This window comes from Urocitellus parryii, chromosome 1 (genome assembly GCF_045843805.1).
Source record: "Urocitellus parryii isolate mUroPar1 chromosome 1, mUroPar1.hap1, whole genome shotgun sequence".
NCBI classification, from domain to species: Eukaryota; Metazoa; Chordata; class Mammalia; order Rodentia; family Sciuridae; genus Urocitellus; species Urocitellus parryii.
The window spans coordinates 241,604,782-241,630,918 of NC_135531.1; the positions used below are offsets into that span (position 1 = coordinate 241,604,782).

General features: G+C 39.8%; 1 protein-coding gene across 3 annotated transcripts in view; it reads left to right on the plus strand.

Moving 5' to 3' along the window:
• The window catches only part of Myo1b (myosin IB), a 168,684-nt gene that overhangs the window by 77,093 nt on the left and 65,454 nt on the right, over positions 1-26,137 (plus strand). For all 3 annotated transcript variants that reach the window (XM_026389039.2, XM_026389040.2, XM_026389041.2), the window contains exons 4-7: positions 5,639-5,733; positions 16,775-16,879; positions 20,497-20,543; positions 25,601-25,664. In XM_026389039.2, the coding sequence (XP_026244824.2) occupies positions 5,639-5,733; positions 16,775-16,879; positions 20,497-20,543; positions 25,601-25,664 (311 nt within the window). The remainder of the gene's footprint in view (positions 1-5,638; positions 5,734-16,774; positions 16,880-20,496; positions 20,544-25,600; positions 25,665-26,137) is intronic.

The window sequence follows — 26,137 nt, forward strand, 5'->3', positions numbered from 1 at the left end:
AGGCTGGGGAGACTGAAAGGTGGGGCAGGGCTTGGGAGAGCAGAAGATTGAGGGAGTAGTGGCAGTGTGTTGGGTTTCACCGTAGTGGCAGTGTGTTTGGGTCTTATGCTTGGGGTGAACAAACCGAGAAAGGAAATGGCAGGATGGGGAGCATGGAGTTTTGGAAAAGAAGCCCTGCCATTGCCCCTGATGACCATGAACGCAGAATCACGGTGATTAACACTCTGAACAGAAATAAGATGGAAGAGGAAGTCAGCAGCAGCTGGGCTGTGTTGAACGTGCAACCCAGCATTCCACCCTGACGGAAAATAACAGATGAGCCCCAAACCTCAGTGATAGATACAGCTGTTGGGAAACTTGCAGTGAACATACTTGGTGCTGGGATTCTTGACTCTCCATGAACAGCTGGGGAGCTGTGTGGAAATGTCCGGGCTGCCCCTATTGTTCTTGGAGCTCAAGGAGGGGACAGAAGAAGCTGGTAAAACCATGTTCTTGATGTGGTGGGTCAGAAACCATGCTCACCCCCCTTACGTTATCGTCATTGTATTATAATTAACCATTCATTTCTGTGTGTGGTAAATAACAATGCTGACGTGGTCACAAAATAATGAGAAGCATATGGGTCACAACTGGTTTTAACTAAAAACTTCTCTAAAGATTTATTTAGGTTCCTTAATTATAGAGAGGTTTGGAGGACTGGCATGTGGTTTCAGTTTACAGTTACAAATGTTGGCCTTGGGGATGGGTATGTGCTAACGTTGCCAGAGAGGAAGACCAACGGGCTTGTGTTCTCTTCAGGGCCCTCTACCTGGTCTTTAAAAAAAACAAAACAAAACAAAACAAAAAAAAAAAAAACAAGAAAAAGTAAAAGAAAAATCTGTGTTTGTAGGCAGTAAGTGTGATGACATTTATACTGTACTTGAGATGAGTGTGTCAGTAGTACAAACAAACTTTTTCAGGCTGAAATATTTTCATTGGTAAAGTGTCACATCGGTTCAAAGTCATTGGCTATTGAAAGCCTTGAACGAATAAATACCTCTTTTATCCTTTGTCTTATGTTAAGATTGTATTCTCCATTAGATGAATCAGCCCTGTCTTTATGGACAGGGATACATGGATAGAGTTCACCCTCTGGGTCCATGGATTCAGCCAATCTTTCTTTCTTTTTTTTTTTAAGGTGAGCATCTTTTTTTTTTTCAACATTTATTTTTTAGGTGTAGATGGACATGGACACAACATAATGCCTTTATTTTTATGTGGTGCTGAGGATCAAACCTGGGTCCCGCCTGTACTAGGTGAGCACTCTACCGCTGAGCCACAATCCCAGCCCCAATTCAGCCAATCTTGAGGGTCAAAAATATTAGGGAAGAAAATCGCATCTGTACTGAACATGTATGCACTTTCTTGCCTTTATTCCCTAAGCAATATAGCATCACAACCGTTAGCATGGCATTTACATTGTTAGGTATTCTAAGTCATCTAGAGATGCTTTAAACTATGTAGTAGGATAAGCTTAGGTTGTATGCAAATTCTATACCATTTTATATAAAGGACTGGATCATTTGCAGATTTTGTTACCCAGGGGGAGTGGAGTAAATGGGTAGGGGAAGGTGCTTGGAACCAATTCTCATGGGTGACTACTTCTTTTTTGGACAAACAAAAAATAAGCTAGTTCAGCTTAGGTGTTTTAGCTTGCAGTAGATCCATGGAGGGTCATTTGGTCATTTGGTGTGTGTTATGTGGTTATTCAGTTTTGAAGTCATTTTCCATTACTGTGGATCTAGTAATGGTGTACAAAGGTAAACTGCAGTCCTAGGAGGACTTTAATTCAAAGGCCTGAATTAAACAGTCCATGATGAGTTCCATAAATATGTATGATTGGAAAACTTTACTTGTGTTTGCCAAAATGTGCTTTCCTGCATGGCTTACCAAAGATGATAATGGAAGTGGCATCTCTGAATTATTGTTTAGAAGTTGGAGGAGTAGGATGAGAGGAAGGCTAATAAGATATGTAAGCAAAGCTTTCCTTGCCTGCACAAAGGCCATAGGAGAACTGAATCTTCAGTGTTTACTGTTCTTCACGGAGCTCACTCCAGTGCTGACTTTGCCCCTGCTTAGAGAAAATCCACCCATTCAGTCATTTGTATCTTGGTATTGATTATGATTTAGGCTTATAGTGCTGTGAATGGCACAAAGGTTAATTGATAGAAAGCCCCTGATCCACTAGAAGCTTCTCTTTCTGGTAGGGGATAGAAGGATGATTCTGTAACTAATTATGACATACAAAGATGTTCTGACATTCATCCTGGGCTTGATACCTCCATATACTTTTGTTTATTCTGCTAAAGTGGCTGACTATGTGAACAAGTTCATCCAGGGTGAATGATTTGTTGGAGGTCACATAGGTGGGGAGGTATAGATCTGGGACCCAAGAGTCACATCTGAGATGTTTTCTGCCTCCACATTTTCCGCTTTTCCCTACCATCCTCCTTAAGTTCACAAGATGGGCTGCTTGCTTCTGCCCTGGAATCAGAGAATGCTAGAGAAGACTGAGAACACTGCGCTGCCTTGGATCTCAAGCATGGCTTTGGTTTTATAGAGAATGATTTTGAAGGGCTTTGAGATCCTGAAGGAGTCAGGGGTGCACTGTTCAAATGAGCAAGCTAGAGTAACCTGTTGCTTAAAAAGACCCTGTTCATCATTATACTCTTTGTCTCTCTTTTTCCTCTTATTCATACATTCATTCAAAAAATATGTTTAGAGACCATGCTAACACACTATTTTAGTCACATTTTCCCCTGCTGTGACTATGTGACAATTATGGAGGAGAAAAAGTTCATTTGGGGGCTCACGGTTTCAGAAGTTTAGGTTCATAGAGAGCTGGCTCCATTTCTTGGGGATCAAGCACCAACACACAAAAGGAGCTACATTCTGGAGAAAAGAAGCAGCCCCTGGTGTACAGGAGGCACTGACTAAAGTCAGTCCTGGAGAGAAAAGAAGTGATACAATTTAAATCAAGATTGAGATTTATTAAAAAAAATATATGTTTAGAATCTACTTATTACATGTGCAGGGACATAGGCTCATTGATGTGAAGGTTACAAAACAAGGCTCAGGGTAAGTGTCTTTTAGGCTCTTACCAAAATCCAGCTGGAGGATAAGATATGCTAACAAAGCATTGTAAGAGAACACATGCGACGGGGAAGAATGTAGTTCCTAGTATTTCTGGGTTCAAGTTAGCAAGTACCCTCCTGAGAAAGGGATCACGGGCTTCTCCTGTTACCTGTCAGGATGATTTTTTCCTTAAGATGCCTGACATTTACTTTGAAGAGCTTTGTTGAATATTAAATTCCATTATGAATATAAGGATATCTCCCTCTCACTCAGCTTCTGGCACATTGGAGGTATTTACTAGATATAATGCATCCACACACTTTCAGAAGAAAAATGGTGGGGAAAGCCCTGTGTGGTCTAGATGGCCAAATATGACCTCTCCCTGCATCCTGGTTCTTCACCAGTCTCCCTCCTTCTCATGCTGCCCTGTCTCCCTGCGATCTAGCCCAAATGCAAAGGTGCCAAGTGCCAGTGATGAAAAGCCGGGATCATTTCTGGCTCCACTGTGTCATACTGCCAGTGTGACCCTGGCAAATTATGTTCTTGCTTTGTGCTAGTTTTGTGAGATTTAAAGCGTTTAAGCATAAAGGGCTTGGGGACAATTCTAATACATGGTAAATGTTGCTCTTCTTAGTTCTAATGACTTTCTAACCTAGCTACTCTCCTGTTTACAGTCCTGCAGTGTGGCTCCATGTGACTCTATTGTTCTTAATTTGGAATCTGCCTGTCTATCTCGACAGCTCATCCCTCTACCTTATGTTCTGCCTTCCAGCACAATAGAACTGCTCATAAATGCTCTCCCTGACCTGTCTCCATCTTATCATCATATTTTAGACCTTTGTTTGTGCCCAGCTACTTCTTTTCTTTTGCTACTGGAAATTGAACCCAGGGGAGCTTTTCCAATGAGCTACATCCTCCATCCTTTTTTATTTTTTGAGACAGGGTCTTGATAAGTTTTTGAGGGTCTTGCTAAATTGCTGGGGCTGAACTCAAGCTTGCGATCCTCCTGCCTTAGCTTCCAAGTTGCTGGTATTATAGCAATGCACCACCATGCCGGGCATTGCTGATTAATTCTATAGGACCACCTTTTTCTACCTCTTGAAGGTTCTCTTTCCTCCAGGTTCTACCCCCTGAGGTCCTTGCCTCGTTTTACAGTGCTTTGCTTGTCTTTATTGGGCTCAAAGTCTTGGCTAGATATTTCCTATTTATTACTCCTGTGCTTTTGACTGAGAACTCATAAAAGAGGCTGAATATTGATTAATCGCCACCTTTCTAGCTTGTTCTTGATGCATAGTAGACTCTCAGTAAGTGCTTGTGAACAAATGAATTAAAGGAAGATCTATTTTAAATACATTATCCATATCGTTAGAAGTATTTTTCAATTAGGTCGGGGGATCAAGACTTATCTTATTAATACATTTTGAGGAAGGGGAGGTCAGCAGGAGGACTGGCCTTCTTCCTTGATGACGTGCCCTTTGTCATTGATAATCAGAGTGAGGAACTGAGGAGCCTAGGACTGGACAAGAACCACAACAAATCCTATGGTGCCTGATGGGTCTCAAGAGATTGCATTTATTGTAAATGTAGTAGCTTCATGACGGAAATGCCACAGAGATGATACCATGTTCCCAGTCTTGTTCCTCCTGTGTTGAAGACTGAACACCTGAGAAACACAAAGGGCAAGAGCAAAAAGTTTTATTTAAAGGATGGAACAGAGAAGGAAAGACAGAGACTCCTCCTCAGAGGAGGGAGTCCAAAGTTGGTGCCTGAGGGAGTGGAGGTGTCTTGCCCCTTTTATAGGTTTTAGATTTCCTTTGTTCTCATGCCCCCTCCTCCCATCCTTCCTGCATGACCAAAAGATGGAGTGATCCAAAGGTGGGAATGAAACTGCTCAGGGGTACAGGCAGGAAGGGAGCCACCCAGGGGCTACTCATTAAGGGCTCCTTGTAGGGAAGAACAATTCTCTGGAGGTGGGTAACCTTGGCAACAGGTTGGAGGAGGGGGAAGTGCTCTGGAGGTATTAGCATTTTATTTCCTTTTGAGTCAGCCTAACCCATTACCTACACTGACTGTCTGTCCTTTTGCCCCCTCCTCCCATTATGTTTCAACTCCCATATATTGGTGGTTTCCTCACTATATTGAAACTCTAGTGTGTTGCCTGGAAAGTTCTCAACATTATTCAGTTGTAGACATGGGGCATAATGTTTTCTCCTTGGTTCTCTGAATTACCTAGATTTTAATAAAAAGAGTCATCAGTATAGCTTGGAGGGTAAATAAAACCTATCTATAGGGTCCAATAAATCAGTGCCATTTTGGTTTAACAGAGAATGCATGGGAAAGGGTAACATGGGCCACAAAGAATGTATTTCTTGACTTGTTTCAAGAATTTGGAGGAAATAAAATGTGATGTCTTGGCTCACTCTCTAAAGCATGTTGGAGTGGCCCTTTAAAGAATCCAGAGTTACATCTGATAAAGCCTTCTAATGAGCTGAATTCTAAGGACTTTTTTCCATTTTCCCTGCAGCTTCGCCCTGTCAGATGAAGCATACAGATCCCTCCGAGATCAAGATAAAGATCAATGTATTCTCATTACAGGGGAAAGTGGAGCAGGAAAAACAGGTGAGGCCACCACCTAACAACCTGACCTTCTCCTCAGTGGAAGGTCAACACTGTGCTCAATGACTACAGTAGAGAGGGCATGGAGGGCCTCCTCAGCAAGACCTTCCTGGCCCCAAGAGCCTTGCTTTTGCAGGAGGTTGCTGGTGAGAGTAGGCTGGGTTTCAAGAGAAGACTTCACTGCATCTGTCACCTGAAGAAGCCAGATAACAGTTGGGGTTCCAAACAATGTGGGGATCTGTTGCTGGATTCTGATCCTTGCTAACAGGGTCTCTGGGTATGTTAAGGCCTCACCTTTTCTCCAAGACTCCACAGCCTGTGTGATCTTATAGAGCTGATATACTTCCCCAAGGAATAACAAATTATTCTGGTTTGGAAAGGCCACACCACACCTTATCTCTGTTAATAAGTGAGGGAAAGCACCAGGAAAATGCATAATTTCACTCAAGTTTCCTGCTGAGCCCTAGAAAACACACACACACACACATACACACACATTTATATTTTAGATATCTGGCAACCTCTCCATAAAACAAGCCCCCAAAGGAAGGGGTTGTGCTTTTTGTCTTGTGCTTTCATCTGATTTATGGCTTTGAGTGTGAAGATTGATTTTCCATAGGATCTTCAGCTACCTGGAAAGATTCAAAGGGTTGTCCTCTCTGACTCTGAACCTGGAAATGTTAAAATTGCTGTTGATGGAACTGGTGAGGCAGTGGAGGAGGAGGCTGAGGGTGCAAATATTTTCATATGTTTATCTGAAAAATGTTTTTTTTATTGTATAAATAAGAATCTCCTAATTGGTTATTTCTTTTAGTATGTAAATGTTGGTATTTTAAGTGTTTGTGCTTTGCATGTTTGTTTCCTTATCAGATTTAAATATTTGGAATGCCCATTGATCAAGAGAAGAAAACCCGCCCTAGCTGGGCAGTCACCTGATAAATCCATTCAAAAGCTCTTAGATTTGGGCCTTGAAAGCCTCACCTTCTGTTTTGACATGGCTTTTCTTTCTACATGGACTCCTTCCTCCACTTCCTCTAGGAGTACCCCCTTCCTGCCCACTGTGTACCTAAAGAAGAGTGGTTAGGCAGGTGTCCAGTTCTCTTTCTTGAGAGCTTGGAGACATGGTGCCCTGTTTCTTAGCAGGGTTGTGCACATTCTAGGCTTTGGATGGACAGAATGGAGGGAAAGGGACTGGCATGTAAAATTCTCAGTAATAGATAGCATGGCATCTTGCAATTGGAACGGATCTCACATAAGACCTTCCACATGGGACAGCCAGACTCTTCCTTTTGTAGCAATGGAGGGCTTACCACTTTGTAAGGTGGCTCATTGAATTTGTCAGATGGGCTCATCTAAAAGTTCTTCCTCTCTCAGAGTTGAATTGAATTCTGCCTCTATCCAGGGGTCTTAACTCGGCCTTTTGGAACCTTCCCAAGTTATTCTGATTTTTCTTCTTTAGACACTCACTCAATTATTTTAAGTCAACCATCATATTTTCCTTGGGCTAAAAGTTCTTTTTCTTCAAAAATTTCTCATGTGATATACATTCATTTATCTATTCATCAGGAAAAAAAAATTACTGATTACCTAATTGTTGAAAGGTGCTCTGCTAAGTACTAGTGATACATTGTCGAACAGACACCTTCCTGGCCCTTACCAAGTTTGCAGTCTAGTAGTGGAGAGAAACAAGAGCTCTGTACTGTACATACACATATGTATGTGTGCACATACATGTACAAATTGCATTCAGATTATAAAGGTAGTGAAAGAAAAGTGCAGTGTGCTTATGAGAGCTAATGTTAAAGGAGAATTGGATCTTATTCTCAAATCCCTCATTGTCATGGCCATTTTGTTCTGGAAACATCTAAATCTGTCAGTGTGATGCTTTAAGTGGCATACTAGGAAGTAAACAAAAGTTTAGGATTATTCTCAGTTGTGGTGGTACTGTCATCTGTCATTCTGTGGACCCCAGGCTGCCATTGATACAACACATGTGTAGGCTTGTATTTTCATCAGGCAAGAGGTTGTAGGGTTTTGCATATAATATCTGTTAGGTCAAATCTTCTCAAGGTAATATGGACTGACAAAATTATTTTAAACCTACATGTAGAATCTCATGCTTATTTTTATTAATTTTGGTCTATTGTTAGAATCTCTTGAGAAACTGACAAAATGTGATTCTGCCCCTCCCTTAGGACCACTGTCATCTACTAATCATAAGAGTAGCTGTCCTGCCTCAAGCACTTTCCCTGTGCTGGGCATTGTGCTCTTTTAGCCTATTACATGTAGGAGGTTAGTATTTTGTCATCCCCATTTTATGATGGGAAAATTAAGACTTGGAAAGGTTAAGAAATTTGCCTAAACTTATATAGTAAGTGGCTGGGATGGGGTTTGAGTGGTGGCAGCATGGTTCTAGAGTCCCTGCTCTTATCCATTTTATTTTTTTCTTTTTTAACACTTTTATTAGTGCATTATAGTTATGTGTAATAGTTGGGTTCATTTTGACATAATCCTCCATGCATGGAATTTAACTTGCTCCCTCTTTCTATTCTATCCTACTTCCCCTATTCATCTTTCTCTGCTTTACTGGTCTATCTTCTCTCTCTCTCTCTCTCTCTCTCTCTCTCTCTCTCTCTCTCTCTCTTTAAAAATCGGTGTTTTGTAGGTGTACATGGAATTTACTGTGGTATATTTATAGATACACGGAGCATACTTTTGTCACATTCATTTGCATTTCCTCTCCTTTCCTGTCCTTCACGTCTTCATGTCTTGGACACGTTCTTTTTGAGTGCCTCACTACCATTACCTGTGTTGGTAAGTCTCCTTCCACTAACCACCAGTGTTTTTTAAAGGAGAGATTTTGTTTTGTCTCTCTCTACATATAAGTGATGGGATGAATATCACCCCCAATCCAAGGAGCCAGCCTTATGTCTATATTTAAATAACTAGGAAAAAAAAAAAAACAGTGAAAAACATCAGGCCAAAGAATGATCCTGGATTTTGCCCAGTCTTGTTTAACATATAGATCTCTCCTAGTAACAGGTTGTTTTGCTTAGTTCTAGGTATCTTTCTTTCTCTTTCTGTTGTGTCCCTTTAGGTAGTCTCAACTATTTCCTGATCATGTTCATGTTTTCTACATTTATGTTTCCAGCCAGTGCTTCTTAACAGATCTCCCAGTGTCTTCCTGACATCTCTGCTTGAATAGTTATGTCTTAGTCTAAGCATGTACGAAATGGAACTCTTGATTTCTGTCTTTACCCTCCTGTAACCAAACTTTATGATTTCAGTAAACGTGACCACCATTCCATCTAATTATCAAACTAGAAATGTAGGTCATCTCAATTTCTTCCTTTCCTGTATTTTACACGTCAAATCCACTTTCCAATCCTGACAGTTCTATGTCTAAGCTATATCTCTTGCTATACCATTTATCCTATTCTTTGTGTCTGCATAGAGACCAGTCCAAGCTACCTGCCGTAACTCTCTTGAGAACCACTCACAACAGTGGATGATGATGGTTCTCTGTCTTTTGGCTCTCCCCCGCCCCCAACCCCCCCAGTCACTTTTTACAATCTTTGGCTGTTTAGATCTCTTTTGTATTGTAGGAAATTTAACAGGACATGGTCATCTTGGGTGAATTCTTTTACTTCTTCCTTTTCCCTGACCAGTTCTTTCCTGTGAAATGAATTTAATTCTTAGAAGCAACAGAGCTGTGAGTTTGTGTCCAGGTTGACTGAGGGAAATGGTGGCAGACCACACAAAACTATTTAAAGCGTGAATGTGTTTATGTTGTGTTTTCTTGCTTTTGGACTATTACAAAAGTAAGATATACTCAGGTCACGCTTTAAGAATTGTTTTATTGGGCTGGGTGTGGTGGTGCACGCCGATAATCCCAGTGACTTGGGAGGCTGAGGCGGGAGGAAGGAGGACCACAAGTTCAAGACTAGCCTCAGCAATTTAGTGAGGTTCTGTACAATTTGGTGAGACCCTGTCTCAAAAATAAAAATTGCTTTATTTCTCAGCTTCAAAAAAAATGAGGGCCGGGGGACTTAGGGATGTGTCTCAATGGTAAAGCACGGTCTGGGTTCAATACTCAGTACTAAAAAAAGTATAATTGGCAATATGCAGCTATAATTTTGAAAATTAAAGAAAAGAAAATGGTGGCAAGGTAAGGTAAGATTCTGCCCCTTACCAGATGGAATTTATCATGGTGTTCTAACTACACCCCGTCTTTCATCCTGTTAAATCTATCTACAAGCCCACCTGTTCCCTTCTCATAGCTTCCTTTTTATTATGGAAGAAGATATGAGAGTATTCCAAAGCCTCTTAAATTCCTTAGTTGTTTAACCCAATCTTTTTCATGACTAATTATGTGTATATCCATATACATATGTATATATATAATTCTTTAAAAGGGCATTCTCATTATATCAATTTGTTCCTAAGTGAGTCATTACAAGTGGGTTGCGGTCACTTGTTTGATTGGTCCTGGCCAATTTTTCATGTCCTCTGGAGCATATGTTCCAAGAAGGCAGCACATCCACTAATTAGCACTGTCAGGGTATGACATCCTCCTTCTTCAGAGTTAACTATACCACTTGCTTCTAGAGCCAGATACTGTCTCCTGCTGGGCTCATGTATCTTATTTAAAAACTGAACGGAGGTGGCTGATGCTATTACAGGGGGTTGGTGGTCATGATGATAAGGGGAAAAGCACAACTCAAACAGCAAAACACCTCATTCTTCTGGTAGAACTCAGCGGCATGGAGTTTGTCATCCTTTTTGTGTAGGTTTCTCTTTTATTATTTTTCTGCTCAATAACTTGTCTTGTTGTTGCTGTGCCCTGATATCACCTTGGAATCCTTTCCCCCATCATCTCCCCTGGAGTTAGCCCTTCCTGGGATCCCTTTGTTCTTCAGCATAAGTTGGAGAGTGGAGAGCTGCCTCCAGGGATACTGTTCCATGTGCACACAAGATAGGTACTGCTCCAGGCCAGAGCTGGAGGAGGGCCCCACAGACCCCCAGAGCAGGGCCATACCCACATCTGTTGCTGGCCAATGATAGTAAAATTAAATAACAAGAACAGGTAGAATATATAAGCATGAATATTTACTTAAGTTTTAGCAGACAAAAATAATTGTCAAATTGCTACGACAATTTTTAAAAGCCTGTTTTTACCTGTAGATTAGTGATAGTCCATGGACTGGTTATCTTTGAGCAGTGCTGGCCTTGGGACCATACCCTAAGGTAACATTGCTTAGAGTCACTTGAAGCATTTGTCTTGTGTTTGAGCTATTATTGTGCCTCTTGAATCTCATGATGAGCTCTAGTCTTGAATGCTTCAGCTGTCCTTTATCACTAAATCTTGTGCTGTGAGGGGATGCTGCTCCAGAGAACTGCTGCTTTTGTGAACCATCTGGCTACACTCGGGAGCTTTTCTTACAGATCTCAAAAGCATCTACTATTACTCGGTCTCCAAAGAGACACCTAAGGTTTGCTGACTTCTTTTTCAAACCAGTGGTAGAAAAATTACTTCAAATTTGACTATGATTTTAAATTTTAGTCCCTGGGCTGTAAAGGGTTTATGTGTTGTTAAAATTCTCTGCTTCATGAAGATTGATTGTGGGAAAATGAAATGATGGATGGTAATGTAGAGATTGCTGCACAGAAGAGGAGGAGTTTGTAGAGGGGGATCTTTAACTCAGCTCTGAGGGAAGAGGGATGCTAAAACATTTTTGAAATGTCACATCACCTTATTTACCGGTTTGACAGTTTTAGTTTTGAGTATGCATAGTTATTAAAGTTCTGTGTTAGTAAATGAAACACGAAGAGAACTGATATTTACTGAGAACATGGAATGTTCTGTGTACTCTATGTAGAATATCTCTTTTCATTTAGAATCTGTACTTAATAGTTTACATGGCTAATCACCATATAGTGTCAGAGGGCTTATTTTATAAGAAGTAATTAATTTAAGTAGGCCATCCCCACCCCTGGAAGACGGTGATGTTATTGGTCTTAAACATTAGAGATACTCTTAAGCTTCGAGGTTATATAACATGGGCGCTTAGGGAGAGGCATGAACTCTTTTGAGCCCTTTGGGGTGCTATTTAATTCATCACTGCTGTGCTAAATAAAAAATTCATCATGCCTCATAAAAGTGCCCAAGTATTTCTAGGCAGTGAGCTCAAAATTCACTACTGTGAATACGGATAATTTGTGGAGAGCCATTCAGGCATTGGTCGGGGCAGGAAGGAACATGAGGGAACCATCAGAGCTACATTTTTCCAAGGACATCAGAATAAATCTTGGTGCCTGAGAAGATGATCCTGAAAGAAGAAAACATTATAAATCATTTGGTTTCTAACTTTACGGTTACATCAGTTTCGAGGAACTCATCAGCCGTCTGCTAGAAGAGTTATGTAGCCTGCCTTGCTCATTAAGACCTTTGGTTCTAAACCCCGAATGACCTTGTCCTACTTTATGTCCACAAAAGTTCTCCTACATTAGTGACAGGTATCATTGATCTGCTGTAGCCTCAACATCCCTGGGTATCCTATGCCACTGACTGGGTCCACCTTGAAGCAGAGTGGCTAATCAAACTCAAGGCCAAGTGGAGTGAGCTATTGTTTTGTGTGTTCCCCATATGAGGAAGGTCCCTCTTGATGCATGTTTATAAGTATTTATCACAGGTTTTGTGGCCCTCTTTCAAAACTGGGTGACAGACATATGGTTTTATATCAATGAAAAATTCACCAGCCAGGACTCCTCTTGTAGGGAAGGCTGTATTTCTTACTGCACAACCCAACTGTATTTCTTGTTCCAACAAGAAATACAGTTTGGAACAGTTTATGGCTGCCTGACTGATGAATTTGGACATGCTGCAGCTGGGTTATATTGCAGCCCTGCAGACTCAGGACTGCTAATAAGGGTATTCTGCTAAGTGGCAGAGAGACTGCTTCATTGTACGCAAACAGGTCCTTGTGGGTTTAAGCAGTCTTACTCTTTAGGTCTATGAATCACTGGATTTTTGTAAGCCATTCCCTGAAAAAACTTGGGTGTCTTAACCGAGGTGTTAGAGAGATAGAGAAGTAGATAAATGTATCAGTGAATGTGTGTATAAATGTGTGGCTCTTCCTGTAAGCTGTATAACATGTGACATACATGACATTGCATTTATCTATGAATAAATAGATAACTCCTGAATAAATATATTAGATACCTATAACTCCTGAATAAATATATTAGAAGCCCTGTTTTTTTTTAAAGTTAAGGCTTGCTTATTTCTAGTTATTACCACCCCCATACATTCAGTGATTGAATCCACATGGAGCCTGCTTAATTAACATGTGTAGGTTTTAATATCTTGGGAGTGGAATTCCCATGCTTTTATCCACATGATTACAAATGTCTAAAGACTTAAGTTAGTTATTATTACTCTTACAGAATTCCCAGAATTATAAATTGTCATCTGTAAATAACTCCTTTCCATTTTTTGTAGAAATTAATTCTGATATAGAAATTGTGATCCAGAACTATTTTGTTACAGGTCATTTGTCTGTTAGTGCAAAATATCTGTTCAGTCCTAAATGTTGTACCATTTTCTGGTGAAGAAATTTTGACTCAATACTTTACATTTTGTTTGTTCAACTGCTAACAAATTTTAACATTCAAGTGACAATCAAACATGTATGTACACATACATATGCATATGTAAAGTATCTGTGAGTTAGAGAAAATCATGAACCAGGAATTGATTCTGCGCAATGCTGATACATTTTGTCAGTTTTAAATGCCAGTATTAAGTCAACATAATTCAAAAACTGGACTTGGAAATATGGACGGTGATATTCAGTTCTTGATTCTCTTGAGATATATAATATTTTTCATTTATAGAAGTTATTACATAAAAGTTTGTATAAATATACAAATATTTGAATACAGATTCAAATTTATTTGAACTTCAGCACTGAAGAGCCAAAAGGAAATGAAATGGAAAGCCTCATGAGAATAGCCATTGTTTTCTGTTTCCAGCATGGTGAAGTGTTATGGAAACAGTCCACTCAACTGTGTTGGATCTTGTAGTTAGCTCATCCTTACGTATTTTTCTAAAGTAGTAACTATCTCATGAACTGCTTGAGTTAAAGATCAAGTATTATGTTAGGAAAGTCATCTCTTGTAGAACTGTCTCTTCTTTTCAACTTTCTTTGGAAAAAAGAAAATTACTCTTAACCCCAGCTTCCAAAAATTACTAAAACAATACTACAATAATACAATAACAATAATACAATTCCTGAAGAAAGTTAAGAATCTGAACTTAGATTTTTATTAACTTGGATATATGCTGTTAAAACATGTGTCATTGGATATATGTCATTGAACTATGTCCTTGAATTATATTTAAAAATATTTGAATTTGCTTAAATAGAGTTCATAAAAGTAACTTCTAATTTTAATTTAAATGAGTAGGTATTGTTGGCTTATAAACAGTTTTAACAGCTAGATAATATAAGCCCAATCCCAATTCAATCCCAAGAGATCTGCTCCTAGTGCCATTTTCAAACGGATTTGACCCTTAGAGAACTTGATCCCAATTTTTTTTCAGCTCATTATGAGGTCTCTGAGAAGCCAAATCAATTTTAGCAATCATCAAAATGTTCTCATTGTTGCTTGCCACCCACCACTTCCCATAAGGCAGTTTTCCCCTTAGTCTATTGTGGACCAGAACAGGATTTGCGGAGAACTCAATGTGGTCAAGAATTTGAAGTTTGTCTATAGAAAGGTCCATAGTTATTGGAATAAACAAATAGCCTGGCCTGGACTTATTATATACCTTGTCAATTTACCTAAGAGAAAACCTACTTTATTTAAAGTGTGTGTGTGTGTGTGTGTGTGTGTGTGTGTGTGTGTGTGTGTGTTTATTTTACCTATGCATGTTTTCAGTCTTCTAGTTTTAAATACAGGCCAGAAATTTATGTCAAGAAAGAATATCCATAGTGTATGTGAGAGTATAGGTGGGGTTGGGGAGCACAGAATACTGCTGAGAAGATTGAACAGTGAGAAAGAAAGCCTGGATGGAGGTGAATTGGAGACTAGACCCTGGAGTTGGAATGCACTTGTGATTTCTAGAAAGGAGTGCAGAGCTGAGAACCAGATAGCACAGAATGCCAGGAACTTTCTGGGCATGCAGTTTCACCTCAACTGGAAAGACATCAGGCCTAGAAAGAAGGTGTCCTGATGTGACCAGAAGCAGAATTTGACCCTGCATGGATGGATGGAGGAAATGAGCACTAAAGACTTGAGTGCAGTGTAATGGAACATAGACTGTAAGTGAGGTCAGGTCAGTCTGAACTGAGAGACAGGGCTGGGTACACATGGTTTACCAGCTTTTATATAGTAAAACCCTGAGAACAATAGAAAATGGAGGTCAGGAACTTTCAACAATGCAGAATGTGTTATGTGGACAGTGTCCTGTAAAGTAAGAGCAGCACAAAGAGAAAAAGGCTGCAGGGAGATCGAAGCAGTCGACCATCACAGAGCACCATGGAATACGTTTGGACCCATTTTCATTACTTGGAAAGTAAATTGGAGGGAAACTTCAGTCATTGAAGAAGTACCCAACCTCCGACCTTACTTCTCAGAGCTCCATGAATGTTTATTTCCCCTTTACTATACTACAGCTACAGCTCCAAAAATAGTCTTCTTAGGACTCGAGAATGCAATTCTTGGTGCATGGATTCTTGATGCTCCATATGTTATCATTGATGTTTTAGGCTGCTTAAAGGCCCTGAAGTACATGTTGAGGAATGCACCAAAGTTGTTCATTTACTATTCCTCAGTGGTGAGAGGTAGAACTGGAATCCACCTGCAGGCCTCCTCTGAAGAAGTAGCAGTGTTGAGATTGCCCTTACACCCTGAGGCAGAGGCACCTCGCTCACGCCTGGAGACCTCATGCCCACGCACAGTGGCACTAGAACAAAGACTTGGACAAAACAAGATCTGGGGAGATGAGTGTCCTTACCTCAACTGCCCAGAGCAGGGCATATGTTTTATTCTGCCAACACTTAATAGTTGACCATTTTCCAGATGCTGATTATGGAAGGGCAGAACTGGATAGCTCAACAGGATGCAAACAAATTCCATGGAAAATAACTGGTGGAAAGGAAGTATTCTAGACCTCTTTCAGAGTTCCTCAATGCACACGCTCATATAAAAGGCTCTCAGAAGCCTGATGATAAGGACATTTGTTTCACTGCATCTCACTGTGGCCCCAAGTTCATTTGACTTTGGGCTTCTTTATCTTTGAACACCCATTAACCTTCCTTGGAATTAGTTCATTATTAAAAGGGTCAAATTCTAGGAGGCAGGTGCTAAGAGAGATCAGAGGAAGGATAGAACCACCAAAACCAAATTGTTTTTCACCTTACCAATTTGAGCTAAGAATTTTTTGTCTGCCCCATGTGACTTGCTGCTCTTACCAGTTTACCTTTCAGGGATACTGCTAAAAGTCTATGAAAATGACCATATTCTCAAGGGATCGAGTGAGTCCCCACATTAACTGCTTAGCTTTTTAATTGAATTGAAGAATAATCAGTTGGTTTTCATTGTGAGCAAACCAATTTGATTTAGAAAATATTTTGAGGAAGATCAGTTCTTTTAAACTCTAAAAATACATTTGGTGAAGATGCTTAGGTTACCAAGTTATTTTTGGCTTGAGTCATCTGTAAAAAAAATACAATAGTTGTGTGTACTTGATTGCTGTGAGAATATGATTCTCCTGAGATTTTGTTGGCCATCATTCTAAGTGATCTTTCTAATAGCTGAGCAGTAACCTTCAAGTACTAAGTTCTGTTATACCTAAATCAGTGACATGTCATTGAATAGAAAGCACACACATTGAAAAATGTTTCAGAAGCATCATTTAACCCCAGGAGTAAAGCATTTGAAAACACCATTAGTGAGTCTTCTTTCCCAAATTTCATGGCTCCAAAGAGGTTTTAAGGTTTCTGCTTAATGAATTAATATGGCTTGTTTTCATCCACAGAGGCCAGCAAGCTTGTCATGTCCTATGTGGCTGCTGTTTGTGGAAAAGGAGCAGAAGTTAATCAAGTCAAAGAGCAACTTTTACAGTCCAACCCGGTCCTGGAAGGTAGGATTTTCTGTGTGCATTAGGTCAGTGTCACTTGAGCGTAGATTCAGGTTGAGGGCACTTCAGGTATCTTGGCATTCTGGGAGGGGAAAAGGAGGAAAGAGATTCAGGCCAAAACTTGCTGAGCAAGTAAGCATCCTAGGAACTCTTGGCTCTAAGAACTTGAAGGAGGAAGTGGTTGACTTGTGGAAAAGGAACACTCCCACTTGTAATCCTTTTCCCCCTTTTGATTTTTATTTGAATGACTTAAATTTTGCTTATAAGAGTCAACTGATATTTGCAACTGATGGTGTAACACTCTTTTATTTTTCAAGAGAATACCTATGCCTGGTTATTTCTATTGTTAAGGAAACATGAGCTCTAGCAGAGAAACGTTTAAGGACCAGTTTTTTCAGGGTCATAAAAAGCCTCTATACCTGACTGTAGAGCTCACAGATTTTCAGGTTGGCTCCCTGTATTAACTCAGGCTTCTATAACAAAGTACCACAGACTGGACGATTTAAACAACAGAAATTTATTTTCTCACTTTTTTGGAGATTGGAAATGAACAAGAAGGGGCTGGCAAGGTAGGTTTCATCCTGAGGTGACTTCTTTTGGCTTGTAGATGGCTGTCACATTGCTGTATGCACGTGTGATCTTTTCCTTGTGTACATCAGGAGAGAGAGCAAGAGTGATCTTTGTGGTATCTCTTTTCCCCCCCAGTTTTTTTAATTGGTGCATTATAGTTGCACATAGTGGTAGGATTTGTTGTTACATGTTCATACATGCACACAATATTGCAATAGGAATCTCTTTTTTTTTTTTTTATAAAGGGCACTGATCCCTCATGGGAGTCACACACTCATGACAGCATCAAACCTTACTTCCCAATATCATCACATCAAGGGTTATTAGCACTTCAACATAAGATTTTGGATATAGAAGAGCATAAACATTTTAGTCTATAAGACACCATCTGAAAATGAAGCCAGGGACAAATTCCATTAATTCCATAAAGGATGGCATGTGCCATCAGCATAAACCATTCTTTCCCCCAGTAAATCAAAGCCTTTCCCTGTTGATGGGAAGCCATTCAATGCATTTCATATTATAAGCATGCTTTTACTGTCATGCAACACATTTACTGGGGGTAGAGTAGGGTTCACCACCTTAGATTAGATTATTGGATTAGACACATCTTTGCTGCAGAGGGTTGTCCTGTGTCCAGCATCTCTGGCTTCTGCTCACTAGATGTCATTTGTACTCCTACCCCTGGTTGTTAGAATCAAGAATGTCTTCAGACACTGCCTGGGAAGTCAGAACTACAACACATTAAAATCTCTGGGCTAGAGAAATAGTTTGGTTTCTTTCTTCCAAGTCAGGAAGGACAAGATTTAACACAGATTACATACAACTGCTCTGGCTAGGTGGCCAGAAGGGAGCCCTGCCCTGTTGTGTTTATTCTCAGGCCCAGCTCCTCCTTCCCTTTTGGAGATGCTCCTGAAACCTGAGCATTCCCTTTGACTCCAAGAAACACTTCTGTGCTTTACATTCTCTATTTTATTACAAGGATTCACCTTGGCATCTGTACCCTGGATGGTAGGATATGAGAGAAGCAGAGACCAAATCACCTATTCCTTTGTTTTTGACCTTTCCTCCCCTTCAGTACTTAACCAAGAAAGAAGCTATAGAAAGTGGTATCTCTTCATTTTATTATTGTAATATTTGACTTTTGTTTATTTGTTTTTGCTTTTAAATTAATGAGTTCCTCATATGCTATTATTCTGTAGATGCTTATTTTAAGAATGCTGTGATCTAAAGGAGCATTGCTAAGGAATGTTATAGCTTGCATCTGTGACTAGAATCTGGCTCTTTATTCAGTGGTATTTCAATCTAGGCTGCAGTGCGGGAAATGGGAGAAATGTCCACTGTGGGCCTGTATTATCTTTTATGGGAATGCTTTACTTTTGAACTGGAGCTGCTACTGTAAATGAACATTTATAACAATGAACTTAAAAAAAACAAACAAGGAATGTGTCTCGAGTGTTTTATAATGGAACACTTGTTTTGGATTCTGTGGCTCACAATAAAGGACTTCAGTGTTAGGATTGGGTTTAGTAATGTGCAACTCAGAATTGTTTGATGAAAAGATGGCTTGTGGCTTGCAAAGGGTGCCCTAAATCAATTTTTTTTTTTAAAGCAATTCCTTCACTTGGCCCTGACCTTCAAGCTGCAATAAACTGTCCTTTATGTGACAGCGTCCTGTGCTGGACTTTGGGGCTTTTAAGTTAGTTAACTTGGCACCCACCACAAAGGCCTAGCAAAGAAAGCATGAGAATGTCGAGTTTTCATGATAACTTGGTTGAAATTTGCCATTATCAAGATCATACTTGTAAAAGCTTTGGCCTGTGTGAACAAGGGATAAGCATGGGAACCTCCCTAGAAAATTCCCTTTTTTGAGTATTTCCAGGGCACAGGTTTCCTTGCTCAACACAGCATCTTGTTTTCTTTCTGTTGAAGAGAGAATTTGGTGTTAGGGACTAACTGAGCCATCCTGGGTCCAGGCAGCATCCCTAAAACAAAGAACATTTTCTGTGTTGATTTTGCAAATTTTGTCTTAACTGATCTCAAGCCAACTATTATTAATTATTTTAATAAAAAAAAATAAAACAGCCACCTAGTGTGTGAATTAGAGCACATCACATTTAGGTGCTGAATATTCAGTTACTTTCTAATAAATATGCTGCCTCACTTCTTGATAAATGACTATTTTGAAAACAAGAACCAGTTTTTAGCCTCAGGGCTCATTTGAGCAATGATTGCTCCAATTCTCTTCTCCTTGCTTATCTTGAATAAGTTCTGGAGGCCTCCAGATATTTGATGTCCAGCCTCTTGTTCCAAAAATCATTTCTGTTGGCCATTTTATCATGCTTTCCTCTTTGCTAGCTACCTCTGGATCCCAACAATAGTCTGCGTGGATGGAGGACTTGGTAGAATCCATAGTCTCCTATTTCTCTCAGGCCCAATAGACCAATTTACACTTCAACAAGATCCTTAGGCGACTGGGTTGCGTATTGAAGTTTGAGATGCACTGCTGGGCTTTCAGAGATTCAAAGGGGGGTTCCCTCTCCTGATAGATATGTCTTAAGCTTACACTGCCTCTTTCTCTGCTATCATTTTCCTAGATTCATTTGCCACTCTCTAGTGCCCCAGGCTTAGTTAAACAGGGGCATTCTGTGCCTGGTTCCAGTTCCATCAAACTTTTGATAATTCAGAGTAATTCTGAAATAGCTTGTTAATAGTAGAAGAATAAAAGCCACTTGCTGGCTACTCACTTGACTCCTGTTTGAAAAGAATTAAAAGGTGTTGAATTAGATAATATTAAGTTTATGGTAATGCTCACAAAAATTCCATGAATCAGAGGAGTAACTTACTGTTTTTCTATGAATTTGTAATAAGACATGGAAGTTTTAGCAACTTATTAAAAACTTTAGTTAAGCATATTTTTATGGAAAGTTTGTACAGAAATGTCATTGGTACAAGTTGTATTTGCCAGCAATTATATTTGCTGTATCTTCTGCTTGAAATTATTTTTTTTTCTGTGAACTTTAACCATGCATCTGTTTTGTTCTTACTAGCTTTTGGAAATGCCAAAACTGTAAGGAATGACAACTCCTCTAGATTTGTAAGTATTTGTATAAGCTTAAGTGTTAACACTAATATTTAGCTCATGTATGTTTAAACAACCAGGAGATGTTTAATATTTCTTAATACACACATTTTTTAAAATAAGAAGAGCACCATTCCTATTGAGACACCGAAAGTTCTATAAGGACAATTTTTGCTTTCTGAGATTTTCTTTTTTTAATAATTCTTGGGGTGATAAGCTGTTTTTTAAATCATATTTTCTTGTCATCTTCTGCTATAAAATTCCATGAGTAATTTAAATGAGACTATTTAAGAAGACTTTTTACTTATCTGAATTTTGGCATTATTATTAATCATAATTAAGAATCAGAAATTATGTAGAAAGAAAAACTCTCAAGTTTGTGCAGTCTGTCACCCTTATCCCTTATTTAGTGGGCCCAGAATTTATTCTAAATCTTGATAGAGGTATAATCAATACAGCTGATGAGAAATACAAGGGTGTGTGGGTTGGCACGGGGAGCTGAAGCTGATTGATGTCTTGAGCTTGGTTGAACTACTAGATGCTATTTCCACTAATAGACATCTTATCCATGTCACCTTTCCAGCCTGGTATCCTCTCATACTCCAGCATGTGCCCCCTACATTGGGCATTTGGGCCCCTCCAGCTGTGCCAGGCTCCTTCATGCCCCTGGTTTTCACAGAGACACCAACTCTGCCTGGAGACAGCTGGGGTTTAGGGTACATGTGATGGTGCTGTTTCAAAACGGCTCTTTTTTTTCTGTAGTTTCACCAAGTTTATACATTTTTATGACAAAAGATCATTTGCTTTCTGAACTGTTTTCTCATATACATTACTTGTGCCACTGGGGGCCATTTTTGATGATCTTTTATGTCTCTCTACCAGAGGCTCTTCCTGATCGTTCTCCCCCTTCTTTTTAGATCCCTTTGACTTTTTTCTTTTTAGGGTTATCTAGTGCTTCAGGAAGAGAATGACCTCAGGTGAGGCAATTTTGAGAGTTTAGAAAGTGAGAGGCTAAATAAATTTCTAATTCCAAGGCTGTGAATTTTTTCCATCAGATTAGTCTGTTAAGTTGTTATAACTGATTTGAGCCATGCCTTCTCCTGTTGTGGAAACACGGCTAATCTCATTGCATAAATAGAATTAGAAGTGAAGTATGGGCAGATAGAAGCAATTCCAACCATCAGGCTTCTTATGTGCTAGAAATTTTATTTGGTTAACAATTTATGTGCACACACACTTTTAAATATTTACAAAAATATTTGGTGTTTAGGCAGTATAAATGCATAAAACCATATTGCTTAAAAGGTCATTACCATTTAGTAATATTTGAAATCTAGCGAAAGGCTTGGCAGGAGATTTGGCTTATTAAGTAGCTTCAGAGAAATCCTATTATAACACGGGTATTAGGATGTGAGATTAACGCTTGATTATAGGCTAAGTCATTTCATGCCCAGTTTTTAGTAATTTCTCTGCTTTGTGGTCTGTGACTAGACTAGTAATACGCCCAAATATATGTTATAATTTTTTGTAGTAGGATGCTACAGTACTTAAAGTTACTGCTGAACTTAATAGTGGTTTATGTATTATGTATTTCTACTCCAGGGAACTTGCAGTTCCTTCAGCTGTGTTTAGTTAACCTAGAATGAATTCCTCAATCTCTTCTCTGAACAATTGGGAAGAGTCTGCTATGTTGCAGTTAATTACTTGGTCATCATAACTGACATTGGAGACCAGTGTGCCCAAGGAGGGCCCCATGGTATCCTCCTCTCCATCCCAGCAGATCGGGGTTTGACATATCAAACTTCATTTAAGAAAGAGAATCAACTGGTTTTGAAAAAAATATTTTGAAAGTCTTTTTCTTGTTTGACCAAGTCTTCCTGGGAGTGGGCAGTGCATTGAGTATCCACCATGTGCAAAGTGCTGAGCTAGATGCCGGGAGCACTGGAAAGAAATGCTAGTGTTGCAGAAATTTCATGACTCAAACTTCAATGCAATAAAATTTTTGTATGAAAATGATTCCTTTGTTTAAAACTGTTTTAACTAATCATTGGCCTCCTTGTACCTCACTTGCAGCCTGCAATCTTTCCTTAGCAGCAGCTGGAATCATCTCCTCAGACTGGAGTTCCCCTGCTGCCTTACTGAAGGGCTCCATGGTGCCCTCTTGCTCCTAGATTATAGCATGTGCTGCTTCGGGCCTCCTGGGTCCCCGCCTGAGCTGAGGCCTGCCCTTCTGGGACCTCATCTCTGCTCCTTGCCCTCTTTCACTCTGCCCATATGGGCCTGTGTGATCCTCAGGCACACCAAGCACCTCCTAGCCTCAGGCCTTTGAAGTTGTGCATCCTTCTGTATGCTGTGCTCTGTCCCTCGACCTTCACATCACTAGCAGTGTCTTACATCAAATGTCACTTCTGTGACACCTTTCCTAGACTCTATGGCTTCAACTGGTTTTTATTTTCTGAAGATTGTTTTTTTTTTTCAATCCCTGGAGTCAGTGTATTCACTTACCTCATTGATGTCACCACAACAATGATAGGGGCCATGGGAACAAGTACCTTCTTATGCACCAGTTTTTTAAGAAGCTTATGGACTATAAAAACTAGACATATCTAAAAATAATTATAACACAACACATCAAAGAACAAGTTCCCCATGAAAGGTGCAGGTGAGACTATACAGACATCCAGGAGAGAGGAACGGGAGGAATCTGGGGCAGGGGACAGTCCTGGGAGGCCCCAAAGATTTAAATGTGTCACAGTCGAGTGGAGGACAGGGGGAGCTGGTCTTCCAGCCTGAGGAAGCCTGAAGAGAGGGGCCACATGGACCTGCATGTACCAGAGTTCCTGGCTGCTGGACCAGAGGTGCGTGAAATGAGCCGCAGGACACAGGACTGGACAGATGGGTCAAGGCCCCAGCTGGAGGGCTTCAAGTGTCAGTCTTAGAGTCTCACACTTTCATTTCAGGTGATTGGAAGTTGCTAGTTATTGCTAGTAGACTAGCCGCATGATCAGAACCAAGCTTCTGGCAGAGAATCAGGATATGGCTGCACAAGAAGGGTGCCATTCCACCATCAGCGTAATTCTCGCTGCTGTCCAGCTCTTTTTCCATGGTTGGCTTCCTTTTCCTTTCTCTACAGTGTTTCTTCTTTTCAAATCTCCCATCCTAGTCTCATTCCTTCTTTTTTAAAAAAAGCATGATAATATGAATTATAATACATTCTGCTGTCATACATAACAAATTATGATAAAAAAATTTTTAAAAAGCGTGATCCTCCATATGGTCACTGCCATCATTCAGGCCCCGCTAACTGAATTGATTCTGCATCCTGTGCCTCCCCTGTATGTGCGTCCCTGCACATGCATGTCTTACACTAATCCCTCCACCTGAGCTCTAGATCTATTGCCACCTGTGCTCAAGGACCAATTCTGTTCTCTCCTGTAGGGTCGACTGTTAACCTCCTCGACAGGATTATAATCTCCTCTCTTTAGTAGCTGCTGTGTCCCCACCATTGTAGAGGATCTTGGTGTCCATTCAGTTGCCTAGACCACATCCTTGGGTGTTTTATACCCTCGCTTATCTCCTTCTTCAACCCAGGCCTGTCATTGTGATTCTCTGGGTAGCTCTCAAATCTTTTTTCTCTTTTTGCTGCTCCTGCTTAAAGCCTCGAGCATTTCCCCCCTTACCACTGCAGCTGACTGCCATCAGATTTATCTAGTCTTGCTCCTTTCTAGTCCATACCCCCACTAGCCAAGTGATCTTGTAAACAGGCAGGTCTGATAAATGCCTCCTTATTTAAGATGTTTCAGTGACGTGGCTTGCTGTCAGGAGGACATGTCAATTTCACAGTGCACTCCAATCTTCCTCTCCACCCCCGATTCCCCACTCACTATCCCTGTTCTCCTACTCACTTCTCCTGAGACTTTGCATTTCACTTGGGAAAGACTCCTGCTCTTATTTTGTCCTGCTTTCCATGCTTAGCAGCATGACCCGTCGTAGGGTGTATCCTACACCAGAACAAACTGTTTCCCTTGTCAAGTCCCCTCCAGAGCGTATATGTTCCCTGAGAGCAGAGACTGCTTTGCTTTCCTGTATTCCTACTTTGGCATTGAGGAAGTACTCAATAGACAGTTGCTTAATGCATAAGTAGAAGATTTAAAGGGTAGATGACAATGAAAAGGAGATGGTGAGACAGCGTGCCTCAGCTAGTAGAGAGTCACAGAGCGCATTGTTGACCGAGTTCCATTTGGTAGTGTTTCTTCTCCCTCCCCATCGTTTTGAAAATTAGAAAGAGTTAGAGTAATACCAATCTAACTATTACTAATGTAGGACTTGAAACAAAATCCAGGATTTGACATACCAGATCAACACATCCTTTTCTAAACAAGAAACAGCTGTCGGGGTTATTCTTTTGTTCTTGTTACTCTTTAGGCAATTATAGACCATTTCTTTAAAAATCACAGTATTGAACTCCATGTGTGTCTCAAGATACCATCTATAAAGTGTAATATGAACCTGGGTTATATACTGCTGTATAATCTAGGTCAAAAGCCAAAAAAAGTAATAATGATTATTAGTCTTTGATTCTGAGCTAGTCACACCACATAATTGTGTATTTGATCTGAATAGTTATAAAAACAGAATGGTTTATTTACCCACTGTCCAGTATTTTTGGAGTTTATAACCGTGATTTTTTGCCTTGAAAAGTAATTTATCTTCCCAATCAGTGCGTATGTAAGGACTACTTTGTTTTCCCTGGTTTTTATTCTTAAATTGAGTACATGCATCCTTCAGGAGTTTGAAACACATATATGAAGTGGCAAAGTCACACAATGGCCAAGAAGATCTGTTCTTAAATTAGCACCAGAATAGATTAGCTTTGAGCCAATGGGATATTTAGTATGAATTATTTATGGAAAATATTGTTTTACTTCATGGTTATATAAACTGATTTTCTTAATTACATTTAAACAAGTGCATAAACATAAGAAGTTAGTTTGATGTTCTCTAAGAAGTACACTGACTAACTGTTTTGAGGTGGACTTGACAACTCACCAAGCCTTTCTTTTCTTCAACAGGGCAAATATATGGATATTGAATTTGACTTTAAGGGTGATCCACTGGGAGGAGTGATAAGTAACTGTAAGTATTTTACTTAAATCTTTGTAGAGAAGTTCAGTATGGTAAAACATATAATAGAGTATTTTAAATACTTGACCTTTAAGAGATGGGTATAAGGATATGTTTCCTTTTCTTATATTTAGACTTTTAGCCTTTGCATTTCACATGGCTTCATAATATAATTTGTAAGTCTTTTTAAAGACCACTTAATAGTCTTTGAAAATATTTTTAGAAATCTGCTAAAGAAATAAGTTTTTGTCCAGCTGTTTTTTATATTCCATAAGTCTTTAAGCCAATTCTGTATGGAAAAGATCTAAGGGTTATATATATTTTTTTATTTTTGGTAACCAGGATTGAAACCAAGGGGCATAACCCCATCCCCAGCCCTTTTTTTTATTTTGACACAGGGTCTTGCTAAGTTGCTTCAGTCCTCACTAAGTTGCCAAGGCTGGCTTTAAATTTGCCATCCTCCTGCCTCAGCCTCCTGAGCCACT